The following is a 14,599-nucleotide window of genomic DNA, read 5'->3' as shown; positions in this document are numbered from 1 at the left end:
AAATAATTGAGGTTTAGTTTCTCTCTCTCCCGCTCTCTCTGTCCATCTCCCTGCCTCTGTCGTTTATCTGTTTGGTTTTTTCCTTTTTCGGACACTTGGGTACGGCAGAAGGAGGCACAGGCTGCGATGATTTGCGGCAAGCAAATTTATTGACAATTCATGGTCAGCCTTATCCCTTCTCGTCCTTTCTCTCCCTTTCTCTCTCTCTCTCTCTCTCTCTCTCTTGGATTGTGATTGCGATTGTGGTGCGGCTGTTCAAGCGTTTTGTTGAACTTTTGCGAAAGTTTGTCGCAAGTTTCCGTTTCCGGGTGGCAGGCCATGACAAAGTGCCGCACATTAAGCTGTGGATTTTTCATTTTTCTTCGCCCTATCGCTTACGCTTCTGCCATTTTTTTCTCTCTTGCTGTCTCGATGCCTGTTTTTCTTATCACTGGGGCCGCAGCTAAAGACAAACGCAAAGAGCGCAAAAGTTTAAATTAATGACACTCAACTATTAGCAAAATTAAAAAGTCCCAAGATGATGTCTGAAAACTTGGGAATGCGGTCAGGGGCGACAGAGATGGATCCCTGCCTCCCTCTCTCTCTCTCTCTCTCTCTCTCTAACTCATAGTTCTTTTCTCTTCGCTAAGAATCAGAGCAATTTTAGTTGACAGCGCCTCAAAGTAGGCAACAGGCTTGTAAATTGCCTATGACGCAGTATCTGAGAGATACTCTGAATAGAGAGAGAGAGAGAGAGAGAGAGATAGAGAGCGAGAGAGGTCGATGTAGCAGCTGCTGCAAGGACAAACTTTCGCCAATTTTCGTCCAACATTGAAATGCACTCTGAGAAAGCAGGAAACAGCCCTAAACTTATACAAAATGGCTGCCAGGCGAGCTGCAGCGACAACGCAAAGTTGCAACCACATTTGTTAAGGCTATGCACAGAGAGACACACAGACAGAGAATGAAAGTGGAAGGAAGAGACACTTATTAATAAAACATTGGGGATAAACCACATTTATATCTTCCTGCCTTCCTGCACTGCCCGTCAGCCGCCTGCCGCCTGCCGCCTCGAGTGGCGTTGGCTCCTGTGAAATTAGTTAATAAATAAGGCGGTCAAGTTGATTTGTGTGTTGCCATTAAGCGAAAATTAATTAGAAATTATAGCCAGTGTCTGCGCGGAGAGTGGTGTCTGGAAGTGGGGCAGGAAAGCAAGTGGCAGGCAGAGAAGGTGGAAGTGGAAAGTGGAAATTCATGTCAGAGGCAGAGTGACACAGGTGCGGCAAAGTAATTGACAATTTTTTGCGTTTCACTCGCGAATCGCGACAAAACAGGTCCTGAGCACTCTGCCTCCGGATGGACGGAAGGACACTGGCGACTCATCTACTCCGCACCGCTGTTTGGCGGCGTAATTGAATTACGGCAGCTAGATGCTGTGCAGCAGCGGCACGGCCAATAATTAAAAGCGGTCCGCCAATAATCAATTGCTCCAGCACCATCACCCTCAGCGGCACCACTCGACACTCGGCACTCCAGCTGAGTGTGGAGGCATAGTCTCGGGAAAAGAGCAACAGGCAGTGGGATAGAAAGAGGCTGGAGGCAGGAGACCGGCATCAGGAGGGAACATCGAAGTTCTCGTAATAGAAATAAATTGGCGCCACACGCAATTCGATGGCGACATCGAGGCAGACACTGGAACACAGGAACACAGCGACATGGACATGGACATGGAAGAGCAACAACATTGGACATTGTCTTGCTGTTCGACAGTCAAGTGGGCACTTGAGCCCGTCGGTCCTTCTTTATTATGGGGAATGAGAAAGAAAGAGAGAGAGGCCCAGCCCTTGCGTGTGGCAGGCAACTCATGAATTGCCAAGTGGAAAACGAAGCCAGTTGCTAGGCAGGCAGGCAGCTGGTTAAAAGTAATGGAGCTACGGCGTTGTTGCATGCCCCGTTTGGGCGCACCTAATTAAATCTAACTTTATTAGCGCTTTCAGAAGCCAAAAGACTCGACACTCATTCAGCGCCTGACAGGTGGCTCATTCCCCCACATACCACTCCACATACGAGTATATATGCACATAATAGACATCCTTTGCATGGTATTTAATTGGCACACATCCACCCCTTAAGATTCTGCTACCAAGTGTTGATTAAATCTAGATCCTAGAAATAATTATTAAAGATATATATAGTACATATGTTTTTGTGGAATGTTGTTGAATATTTGAACCTAAAGTTGAGTTGTTAACAAAGACAAACACTTTCAATGCCACCACCAATCCACCACCCACTCACTGTTTATGTGATTTGTGTTCTACCGTTTGTTTGTGTGTGCGTGTGCTTAAGCCTGCCCCCAAAAGCTCCTTCTCTTTAGAGGAATTAAATTAGAAGAAAAACAAAACAAAATGTTATTAATGGAGAAAATGCAATTAATTTTACTCTCTGCTCTGCTCACATTTCTCCTACTCTCTCCACCATCTCTCCCTCTCTCTCTATGTATCTTTCTCTGCATTGAAATAAATACATAAATCATTGGGAAACCCAATTGCAAATTAATCAAAAACTGTGCAACAATGAACCCACAATCAACGTCCCATCGAATGGGCCGGACAACGTGCAGCTGATTCGGCGACGTCCAAGTCCAAGGCAAGGGCTACGCCCAGCCTGAGGCGCGACGCTGCCATCGATACCGATGCCGAAGGGACAAATGTGGCAGATGACTATGACAATGACAATGGCCTCCACATCGATGTCAATAGGGATGCTGATGATGATGAACGATGGCCCAATGCCCGGCCCCAGGCTCCCCCTAGCACTAGCATTCGCAGCCGCACTCATGCACCCGCTGATACGGCCAATGACAGGCCGCAGACCAGAACAACAATAGCAATTCGTCAGAACAGCAACATCTGCAGCAACACCAACAGAACTACAACTGCAACTGCAACTGCAACTGCAACAGCTACTTCTTATAGATTAGCGCCGAGAGCCAGCTGCCCGGAAATCATGCAGCCCCGTCTATCCCTCAACGGGTTGCTGAACCCCTCGCTGATGCCCTCGCCCCGACCGCTCTACCGGGACCACAGCTCGAGGTCCATCAATCCGCTGACCGCCTACGAGCAGCAGATGGCCGAGCTTGATGGAAGTTTCTATGCCAGCAATGCCGGCTATCTGGGCGCCGGGATGGGTGGCAGTGCTGGCGGTGCCACAACTTGCACGAATCTGACGGTGGGCGGCGGCTCGAGTGGCGCGCCCGGTGGGGGTCTGTCACACGGTGGTGGTACCATTGGTGGTGGTAGTGCCGCCATACACACAACCGAACTCTCAATTACGCCCACAATGGCCGCCGATGAGCAGTTCATCGATCTGGGGAGCCTGCGTCGCTTCTCGATCGATCGCCAGAGCTTTCTCGGTAAGGCTCTCCCCCACCCTCTCTCTCTCTTTCTCTCTCTCTCTCTCTCTTGTAGACCCCTCTCGCTGTTTGTGTGTCAGAACTCTCCGACCTTTATGCTGCCCATTCTGTTGATGTTATCCTGTTCGTGACTAATCGAAGCTACTCCTTTTCTTCCCCCGCCGTAGATCTAGGACCAAAGTTTGGCATGTCCCAGCCGAAATTCGGCCAGAGCGTCTCGCAACAAGGTTTCTTCACGTCGCACGACAGCCTGGCCACACCATGCGCCTCCCGAGCCTCCAACTCTCAAATGGCCACCGTAAGCACTGCCTCCGAAATGGATCTACTGCACAACAAGCAACGCAACAAGTCGCGTGGCCGACTGAAAACAACAGCCAGCGGCGACCAGCCGCTCCTGGGGGGCACGGGCACCTGGAACCGGTCAATGGGCCGCGGCTCACAGGATAACACACTGGCCGGCGGTGGAGCCACCAGCATACCCATGGGAGGGCACACTCAATACGGTGGCAACTACTGCAACGGCACAGATCGGTTAGTAGCCCAAATATGATTTGGCAAGGCAAAACAAAATATATTCAACTATTGAATTCCCATTCCCGCATGGTATGCCGTGTTAAATCCCACACCTTATCTTCTGTATCCCGCAGCTACCCGCGTTCACGATCACAGCACCAGCAGCCACACCATAATGCTGCCCCAGCCCCGCACCGCTATCAGCTGCAGCATTCGATATCCTCGGCGACGCACCAGCGACACTCACACGGAACGTCCTCACAGGGAGGCGATGGCTCGGGGCACCACGGTGGCCAATCCCATCAAGCACACCATGGAGGCGGCGGCTGTGGAGCCGGGTCACAAGGAGGACAACCACACCACAAGAAGCCGCATCGCACCGCCTCGCAGCGAATTAGAGCGGCCACGGCGGCCCGTAAGCTTCACTTTGTGTTCGATCCGGCGGGGCGGCTGTGCTACTACTGGTCCATGGTGGTGTCCATGGCCTTTCTGTACAACTTCTGGGTGATAATCTACCGCTTCGCCTTCCAGGAGATCAATCGTCGCACGATTGCGATCTGGTTCTGTCTTGACTATTTATCGGACTTCCTCTATCTGATTGACATCTTCTTTCACTTCCGCACCGGCTATCTGGAAGACGGGGTGCTCCAGACAGATGCCCTGAAGCTGCGGACCCACTACATGAACTCGACGATCTTCTACATCGACTGCCTGTGCCTGTTGCCGCTGGACTTTCTCTATCTGTCCATCGGCTTCAACTCGATTCTGCGCAGCTTCCGGCTGGTCAAGATCTACCGCTTCTGGGCCTTCATGGACCGCACCGAGCGGCACACGAACTACCCGAATCTCTTCCGCTCGACGGCCCTCATCCACTATCTGCTTGTGATATTCCACTGGAACGGCTGTCTCTACCACATCATCCACAAGAACAACGGCTTCGGGTCCCGCAACTGGGTCTACCACGACTCCGAGTCGGCGGACGTAGTGAAGCAGTATCTGCAGAGCTACTACTGGTGCACTCTGGCCCTCACAACCATCGGAGACCTGCCCAAGCCGCGCTCCAAGGGCGAGTATGTGTTTGTGATATTGCAATTGCTATTTGGCCTGATGCTCTTCGCCACGGTCCTCGGCCATGTGGCCAACATTGTGACGTCTGTGAGTGCAGCACGCAAGGAGTTTCAAGGTGAGTGTTGGCATCGTTCTATAAGCTAAATGGGAATTCCATTGATGCTATATTTTCACAAAGGGCTTGACCTGAATTCCTCAGACTATTACAGCAAGCTAATCTTTTAGGACAAAACGGTTGGGGAGTCGAGGAGATGTTAGATACCTGAAAGTATTATCTCTCGGTATGTCACACAGAAAACAATTTCATAAATTCCAATCCATGACAACACGGTCTCGACTTGTTGCCTAGGAGGGGTCTGGAATGTTCACAAAACGGGAGTAATGGCATGTAATATGAATTTGGATTCGGAGAAAGGAAAGAACCCTTCAGCAACAATGGGCGGTGAAAAAAGTGCCATCTTGGCACAAACTGTATGCAAAATATGGATATCTGTTGGCACTGCTGCTGTCATGGCAATATAATGTCCATTGTAGCATAGGAGTAGGAGCACTGTGGAGCTTAAGGAGTCCAGTGCTGAGGAATGGAATGGAGTGGAGTTGAGTGGAGTGGTGTGAAGTGGAGTGGAGTGGGGAGGCCTGGCGTGGCATGGAGAACTCGAGGCCTCTCTTGTAGGCGCAGTTGGGCGTGCGGCCATTAGCTAAATGAACTCGTTTACTCGGCAGGGGCCATAAATAACTGGACGAAATGCAAGAGCAATCCAAGTCAGCTAAGTGGAAAATGCCAAGAGAAAGGCAAAGAGAGGGCGAGACAGAGAGAGAGAGAATAGACGAGCGAGCAAGAGGCAGAGCCAAGGAGAGCATTAGTGATACTGGACCAAAAACGAGGAAGTGGGAGGAGAAGGAGCAGCGGGAGGAGCCAGCTTGCTTGGTTTTCCTGCTTTCATTAAGAGCAACGTCAGCTGGAAAATATTAAAGCCACTCACGGCGACAATGAGACACACAAAAAGGATGCTAGAAGAGAGAGGGCGAGGGGTGCGGGATTGGGGCAAACAAAGCACAATTGATGCCAGTGGGCGTGGCACCTTGATTTCATACGCCCACCTAAGAGCATGTCTCTCTGTTGCTATTGTTGCTTTTGTTGATGTTGGCCATCCTTTCCGACTGCTGGGCCCCCATCTTAGCCTTGCCTGGAGCCACCTCACTTCTGCTGCTGCCGCCAACTGGCCTCTCACTTGTTTATACAACACTTTGCATGTGTGCGTGTGTGTTTCTGTGTGTGTGTGTGTGTCCACAAGCGGACAAGCGTTGGAGAGAGAGAGAGCCATGTCCATGACAAAGTCAGCAAGCAAAGCTCTGGCGGCTTAATGGTCGAAACGTGCTGCAGAATTAATTTCTGGCTTTATGCTCTCTCCCCTTTCTCCCCGTTTCCGTTCACTTCTGCTTCACTTCACACTTCGCTTTTCCGGTTTTTTCTTCTCTTCTGGTTTTGCCTGCATATTTGTGTGGGTCAAATTTTCAATTTTTATTGCGACCCACTCGAATCACATATTGGGCCAAGCATAAAGTAGATGAAATTGTTCAAAATTTATGCGGCCATCGGGTCATAATCGGGTTCTCTGATGGCTGTCGTGATATACTCGCCAGTGGACACCACAGACAGAATGTGCATAATATTGTCCTGCATTTCCCGGACCACAAAGTAGAAGATTGACCACACTGAAGGAGGAATCCTTGCAGGAAAACGCTTGCTATCACTGACAGCTTTTTCATAGACTTTCCTGAGTAGCTCCTCAAGATGGTGGTCGGTGGTCGCTGGTCGCAAGAAACACAATGTATTCAGGAGAAATTTGTGAAATAAAAAGCATGGACACATAATCCGACAATCAACTCCACTCAACTGAACTGAACTCGACGCAAACTCAGGACTCAGGACTCGATTGCTAATAAAACACTTTGGAGGAGCTGAGGCAGCAATTGTTGTTGCGGTCGCAAACTTTGCCGGAAACTTAATGCATCATGTGGCAGCAGACGAGGATGAGAATGATGATGAGGAGGAAGCATGCAACGTTTTGGAGCACCATCCATCAATTTGTCAATTCAGCGTTTGCGTTGAGTGGCCGGGCGGACGATGAGGACGATGGCGATGGGCAATAGTTTTGGAGTGGCTGCCATAAAAAGAAATCAACGAGAATACCATGTATATATTGAATATGCACTGTCAATGCAATCTGCCAGAAGAGGTATGGCCAAAACGAACTGTTGATCAGGTAAACCCCAATAAAATCTACAGACTTGTCAAGGGTTTAACAAGGCTTGAAAGTGGGTTTGGGCATCACATGTTTGATTTATTCCTGTGCGCCTTTGAGCCGCTCTGATGGGCCTCGAAATGTTTTTGTCGCCCTCCCTTCCTTCATGACGAATGATTAATGAGTTAAATTTCACTTTGGTGGCGGATCTTAAGTTTAAACTTTGGCTAAGCCCGAGACACTCACGCTCCCCCATCCTAATTTCCTTTCAAGCCTTCACGCTAGTCATGGCTTAGACGGGGGAATGACTATGTCCCAGGGTCTTCTGCTACATTAGCCCATGACACCAATCCAACCATCCAGGACTCCCGCCCCCAGCCCCATGCCTGCAACAACTTCAAGGAGCACTAAGCTTCCGCTCTGCTTCTCTCTTCTCTCTTCCCTTTCCTGTTTCCTGCTAATGCTGTGGAAATGGCGGAAGGTGAGGGGAGTGGCATGAAAATTGATTTTCAAATAGTTGGTCTGCCTTTTTTAAATTTGATTGACGTTATTACATTACATAACATCACACAAGCAGAGCAACAGCAAGGGCCCCCATACTCACGCCCGCACCCACACCAAGAGAATCGAGAGAGAAAAAAGGAGAGAGAGAACAGGCAAGAGAGGCTGGAGCATCTGGCTTAAGTTATTCATCCATTTAGCTTCGCTTAGGAGGAGGGTATGCCAGGGGGCAGTGGAAAACAAGCAGGAGCAAGGGAGATGAAAAGGAAGTCGGAGATTAGGAGAAGAGGAAGGAGAGGCAACAACAAGTGGAAAACTGTCATTATATTTGAGTTATTGATGGTTCTTTTTTATACAAAATCATTTTGCAACAATGTTGCTCTTGCCATCCACACACACATGCCCGATCGCTGAGTGGCACCTTCTTCGCCTGTCAGCCTCTCCCCCCCTTACACATATACGCACACTGTTACATTCACGCTTAGTTTAACGCATGGCTCTGTGGCTTGTTAATGCCGACAAGCGCCCAAGTTTGCCGTTCGCCAAATGCTAGCGATAATCGACAAGCATACACACCGGCATGTAAAGCGACACACACACACACAAACACTAGCGTACTAATGTAACAGGACACACATCGTCATAGAAGGACCTCGCCATTCAGGACGTTCGGGGCACTGCCGGGTAAAGTTGTGTATGGGTTTTTCACCATGTTTTGGCAACAATCCAAACGTAGCGACGTTTCAAAAACTGGCATTTAAAATTATGTAAATTCATCCTCTCCATCCTTCTGCCATCCCCCCTGTCTCTCACTCTCTCCCGTTTCTGTTTCCATTATGTAATTGTTATTGTAAATAGTTTCAATGGAAATTTCCCCCCGTCAGCAGAGCTGTCATCGGATTCTGATGGATGTGTGCGGACACTTTTCCACATATGATTCTTGCAGCTTTCATATTTTTCACCCATTTGCATGCAATTATTTATTCTTGCTGTTGACTTTGCTTAAATTTAAATACTTATTGCCTTTGTATAGCCTCTTTTGGCAGAGTTTCTCTGCCCAAAAAGGTACATTTCCGACCCCTTGGCTAACCACACCTATACAAATTTAGAAAGATTGAGAAGGATAGATTGAAAGGAATATATTCTACTGAATGCATGGAGTAGCAAGTTCCTTCCGCTTGGAATATCTTTTCCTGTCTTACACTATTCCGACTTATTTATAGAGCCAACTGGTCAGCGCTCTGCAAATGCACGCTCAGTCTTCATTTGCAATTAACGTCCAGATGGCTTCGCCTGGTGCCGTGGCCGGGGGTTGGCTTTTGACCTCGCAATTAAAACAATTTACGCGCTCAATTTAAGCCAACACACACACACACACACACACACACACACAAGAAGACGCAAGCGCTGGCGGAGATGAAGATGCAGTGGGGCCCCTGCTCCCTGGTGCAGTCGGATGCTGCAGATTTGTAGTGCCTTTGCCAGCTATTTTTGACTTGCTAAACGTGCAACGCGCAACGTGCAAGTAATGTAACGGGCAAAGTGTTGCTGTTTGCTTTGGCCCTCGTCCTTGTTGTGGCAGCTGCCCCACGATACTCTCTGGCTGGCTGGGCCGAGGTTGCCCTAAAAATAGAAGCGAGGCAAATGAACTGAGTCAAGAACGCGGGCAAACAATTTGGCATTGGCGGCGGACCCGGGGATATCATCCACGCGCGCGGTGGTGCAATTGAAAGGAGTACGGATGCACTGCTGAGCTGAAGAGGATTGGTTTTGCAGAGCAGTGCATGAGTTCTTCCAGGGCATCCATTTTTTGGCATTCGACATCATTTATTGCGCTGATGGATATTGCTTTCGTATTGGTTCACTTGAGCTCTTCCAGGGTGTCTCATTGTTCGACTTAGTACGGCTTATACCTCTTTCTTTGCTGCTGTTGCCTTTTACCTCTTTCTTCTTTCATTTTGGCAAACTCAAAGTGGAGCACGCAGACACAGTGGAAGGAGTGGCAGTGGCAGTGGCTGTGGCAGCAGCAGCAGCAGCAGTTGCCAAGGAGCCTCAGTACGGGGAAAGCGACGTCCATTATCCACTTTAAGTTGCCCGCCCTTGCTGCGTGCAAGTGTGTATGCCTGTGTGGCCCACTCTTTCTGTGTGTGTGTTTGTGTGTGTGTTTTCAGCTTGGTTTGTGTTTGTTGTTCGTTTCGCTGTTTGCTTTTGCTTGGCCCAGCAATGTCCAACGGAGAGGCTGTGTGTCTCTGTGTTGGTGTTTGTTTGCTTGTGGCTATGCCCCCTGCTGTAACCGTGTATCTACACACCCCGTGTGTGTGTGTGTGTGTGTGTGTGCTTGTATGTGTGCTTGCGGATTCCAATCAATATCGTAGACGCAGTCCCCACTGGTGGCCGCCGCTGGTGGCCGCCGCCGCCGCTGTTGCCCATTAAGCTGCATGTACACCAACTTGCTGTCGTATTTTTAGAACACGCCGCCAGTGGCTATTCTTGTTCTTGTTGGTGCTGTGCAGCGGCATATAGCCGCTCTTTAAGGGCCTGAGCTCTCCATTATCCTTGAATAGCGAATTTCCCAAGGATTTGTGCTGAAACTGCCACTGCTTTTCGTTCCGCTGCCCCCTGCCCCCTGCCCCCTGCCCCCTGTCCCGGCCCCTGCCCCTGCCACTGCCACTGCCACTACTATTTGTTGATGATGCAACTGGCATGCGCATTGTTATTGCCGACTGGCGAGGTGGTGCATGGAGGGCTGCCTGCATTTATTTTTAGTTGCCGCCCGAATAAATCCATCCAGCACTTCGGTGCCATTGTTTACGCGCCTCTTCAGGCGGCGTCAGGACTCAAGAGGAGGTGAGAAAAGCACCCACAAAATCGGCAGAAACGGCGGAATCAGCAGCTGCTGCGCTAAATGCATAATTAAGCAGGCCAGAAACCAGAAGTGGAATGCCACTTGAAGAATGCCTTTGGCAGCAGCAGCAGTGTGGATACCACAGAGAGTGGGTCAAATGGAAAGACAGTTGGGTGAGGGGAATCAAGAAGCGGGTTCGCCGTACACTCGGGCGATAATCGCCGTTTCGCCTTTCATTGCTGTCGTCGTCCCCTGGCGTGGCCTTTGTTCTCACCGGGAAGACAACTTCCTGCTTTGCCATAACACATCACCCATGGCTCTTAAGTGGTTTCTAGTTAGTTTGCAATTTTCACATGTCTTCCACTCCCACTCGCACTGCAAGAGCCACTGCCACTGCCACCGCCACCGCCTCCTATCCCCGCACCTAGGTCCCATTCAGAACTCTGGGTTTTTCCTCCATTTTCCGCTGCATGCTGCATGCTGCATGTGCGGGTGCGCTTTATGAAAAGGCTGGCAGGAAGAGAAAGTTTTTGTTACGCATATTTACTGTTTTTATGCGATCCGCTTTCTCTCCCAGCAGAAACTTGCTGCAGTTTGTTGTCAGACAAAGGCATGAACTTTTGCACCCAGATTTCTTTTTCTTTCTTGTGCCACCGAGCCACCGACAACCACCCACAATTGTTACCGGGGCTGAGTTTTTGCCAAGCAGTTGATCCTTTGGTGGCAATTGTGCCGGTGTCCCTGTGTCCCCATGCCCCCATCAGAGCAGGGACAAACGTCGAGTCAAACAGCTAATGTAATTATTGGAAACTATTCTTTCAAGAGTCCCTGGTGACTCCTCCTGTTGAAGGTGACTCAGTCACTGGCACCGATGCCACCGCTGCCACCGCTTCCACTCCACGCCAACACAACTCCCCGTGCCACAAGAATTGCAACAGAAGCAGATCAAAGTTCGCTGGGGGCAACTGCGGGCGAAGCAGAGCATAAAATGAAAAATAAATAAGAAATAAGCAAAATGTGAAGCCAAATGCAGTTTGCCACTATATGTATCTCCTAGCCAGCCCCACCCCTACGGCCTGGCAGCATCCTCTCTTGGCCCCAAACGCAGCCAAGTGACTTGAGGGCAAAAAATGGCAAATTAAATTTTGCTCGGAAAATGCAACGAAATGGAAAGAGGAGCGGGAAAAAGCAGAAGCGAAGCTGAAAGGAACGGGATAAGCTCTGTTCAGCCACAGAGCAGGGGAAGGTATTAAAGCTTGAGTAATTTCTAAAAACACCGAAACGGAAGATATATCCATGAAGAGAGACATAGCAGGGAATACATACAGGCAGAAAAACGCAAGGCAGACAGAAGATGGAGAGGTATAGACAGAGAAAAAGAGAGTCTATCGAAGGCAAACCGCAAATACGGTACCAACCTCAGAAATATCCCACACCCAAGGACCCGGAAAAAACAAGAGCCACATGTAACCACACAGAGTTTTCGATTCACTTGCTTGTTTTTCCCGTCTGCCATGGAATATGCAATTAATATTTAGATTGATTTTCAATTGTAACAAAAATAAGACCTGCAAAATCCAGCTTCACCGAGAACGTGCTCTGTGGCATCAGGGATGGAATGGGAGTGCCACAAGAGGCGGCAACATGAGTGCAGCAGTTGGATGCTGCATTCAAGCTGTTCCGCAATAAAAAATTGCTGTAATTTTGCATGGCTCTCGGTATCAATGCAAAGGGGAGCAAACTGAAAGTAAGGGATGGGCGGATGGATGGCCGGTACGTGTGTTGGTGCCATTTCGAGCGTTATTCATATCGTGTGTGTGTGTAATGGCTACCAGGAGGCCGACACTGCCATTCAATAATCTTTCACTTTGCCAATAGATGGCTCGAAAGAAACTATTTTTATCATGAGGATAATGTTGAATGTTGAATACCCTGGGAAACAAGTTTAAATGTGTATGGGCAGGTCTCAGTCTGGAACTTTAAGAAGGGAACAGCTTCGAACTCCTAGAAGCATTCATGAAAAATGCTCTCTTGCTTCTTCGGTCCTAATTTCGTTTGAGAAGCGGAGGAAATTTGAGTTGGACAACAAAAGACATTTTACAATTGAGGAAATGACAAATGACCAACAGGGATTGGATGTGCCTGGACGGGATGGAGAGGGGGAATTGATTGCATTATAGATGATGTCGTTGTTGGCCAGGACCCACCCCCGGCCCCCAGCCCCACCCTCTAGGAGACATCAGCCTGGTTACTGGGTATTTATTTGTATTCAATCTGTTTGCTTGTTTGTCAGTTGGTTTTCAAATGTTTGCACGAGCAAACACAAAAGACGCAGCACTCACTCGCTTCTACCTGCCAATTTCCCCCCCACCCGCTTGCCCCACAAAAACGCAGTCCCATCTCCCAGTTTCCAGTGCCACTCCCCTTTGGCAACCGCCGACAAATTGTGTCAATATTTGTTGGCACTGACGAGCCAAGAGATTTAATTTCCTCTTATCGACTCCGATGACTAGCAGCTGGGACGGACGCCACATGTGATGGGGGGAATAAGAAACAAAAGCCAGTTTTCTCTAATCAATATTGCTCGAACAGAATGGGTGCTCTTTAAGTTGGCTCGTTCACATGGAATGCCGCAATTCCTTAGATAGTACGAGTACGAGCATAACCAATCAATCCCTCCGCACGTGCCGCTTCCGCACTTTGAGGCGATCAGAGGTCCGTTTTCTGTTCGGTCAGTAGAGGACGACCTCAACTGGCAGGACGAAGGCTCCTCCCCAGCTTTTATTCAGCGATGTCTGCCGCACAGCTAAAAGACTTATATCACAAATTTATGCAGACCATCTTGATTGACCGATTAGAGAGCAAATTCCCATCTACCATGGGCCAGATCGAAGCAATTTATGCATAATAGACCAGCATTTAGTTGGGTAAAGCTCCGGCGCTCCACTTCCCATAGTGCGAGTTGAGCGCCTGCCTAATTTCCACACTCTTTGTATGCTAGTCGCGTATCAATTTCCAGGCAAAATTCTTCGCAAATACAAAATAAAATATACTACAAATATCTGGGTTTTTTTCCTGTCTCCCTGTTCTGTCGCTCCTTAGCCAAGCTGGACGGCGTCAAGACGTACATGCGGATGCGACGTGTCCCGAATCATCTGCAGGTGAAGGTCATCAAATGGTTCGATTACCTGTGGCTCACGCAAAAGTGCTCGGACGAGGAGCGCGCCGTGTCCTGTCTTCCTGATAAATTAAAGGCAAGTAAAGGGTCGCCCTATACAACACGATTTATCCATTACATTACATTACCCAAATGTATTATTCTGTATCTTTTAGGCTGAAATAGCAATTAACGTCCATTTAGATACACTTAAGCGGGTTGAGATTTTTCAAAACACCGAAGCTGGTTTCCTCTGCGAGTTGGTGTTGCGCCTGAGGCCAGTGCTCTTCTCGCCCGGCGACTACATCTGCAGAAAGGGTACAGCCATAGTCTCCACATACATTTCTTTATTCTTATACCTAAGAGCAATTTCCATTCGCAGGCGAGGTGGGCAAGGAGATGTACATTGTGAATCGTGGACGATTGCAGGTTGTGGCCGACAATGGAAAGACGGTGATGGCCTCACTGAAGGCTGGTTCCTATTTTGGCGAGATTAGTATACTCAATATGGGCACAGCAGGTAAAGAACTTGGTAAATATCCCGTTTTAGTGCGACAGGCGGAACAATAACGATAACGTAACTACAACAACCAACTAAACCAACCCAACCAACCTTTCAATCTCAGAATTAACATATGTTATGTACATATTTCAAAATATGTACCCGTATTCTCTCGTAACAAAAACACACATAGACACACTCTCTCTCTCTCTGAGAAATGAGAATCTAAATGTATACCAGATACTATATAGCATATATTCATGTAAATGTGTGTGGAATGTATAATAATAACTAAGTGTAGCCCTCCCAGAGATACATACATATATATTTTATATTGGCCTTCGTCCTTCCTGTCTCCCTTAGCACCTGTAAT

General features: G+C 48.7%; 1 protein-coding gene across 10 annotated transcripts in view; it reads left to right on the top strand.

The window, feature by feature from the left end:
- LOC4803848 (cyclic nucleotide-gated channel rod photoreceptor subunit alpha) overlaps positions 1–14,599 on the top strand; it is a 57,867-nt gene that overhangs the window by 39,770 nt on the left and 3,498 nt on the right. For 6 of the 10 annotated variants that reach the window (XM_033377795.1, XM_015183905.2, XM_033377796.1 and 3 more), the window contains 6 exons: positions 2,603–3,394; positions 3,562–3,925; positions 4,042–5,090; positions 13,670–13,821; positions 13,901–14,042; positions 14,107–14,256. In XM_033377795.1, coding sequence (XP_033233686.1) covers positions 2,603–3,394; positions 3,562–3,925; positions 4,042–5,090; positions 13,670–13,821; positions 13,901–14,042; positions 14,107–14,256 — 2,649 coding nt within the window. The remainder of the gene's footprint in view (positions 1–2,602; positions 3,395–3,561; positions 3,926–4,041; positions 5,091–13,669; positions 13,822–13,900; positions 14,043–14,106; positions 14,257–14,599) is intronic. The other 4 variants (XM_033377801.1, XM_033377799.1, XM_033377797.1 and 1 more) reach the window with 3 other exon arrangements.

This window comes from Drosophila pseudoobscura, chromosome 3 (genome assembly GCF_009870125.1).
Source record: "Drosophila pseudoobscura strain MV-25-SWS-2005 chromosome 3, UCI_Dpse_MV25, whole genome shotgun sequence".
Classification (NCBI taxonomy): Eukaryota; Metazoa; Arthropoda; class Insecta; order Diptera; family Drosophilidae; genus Drosophila; species Drosophila pseudoobscura.
The sequence above is the reverse complement of the archived record's forward strand: the minus strand, read 5'-3'. Positions and strand labels throughout refer to the sequence as shown.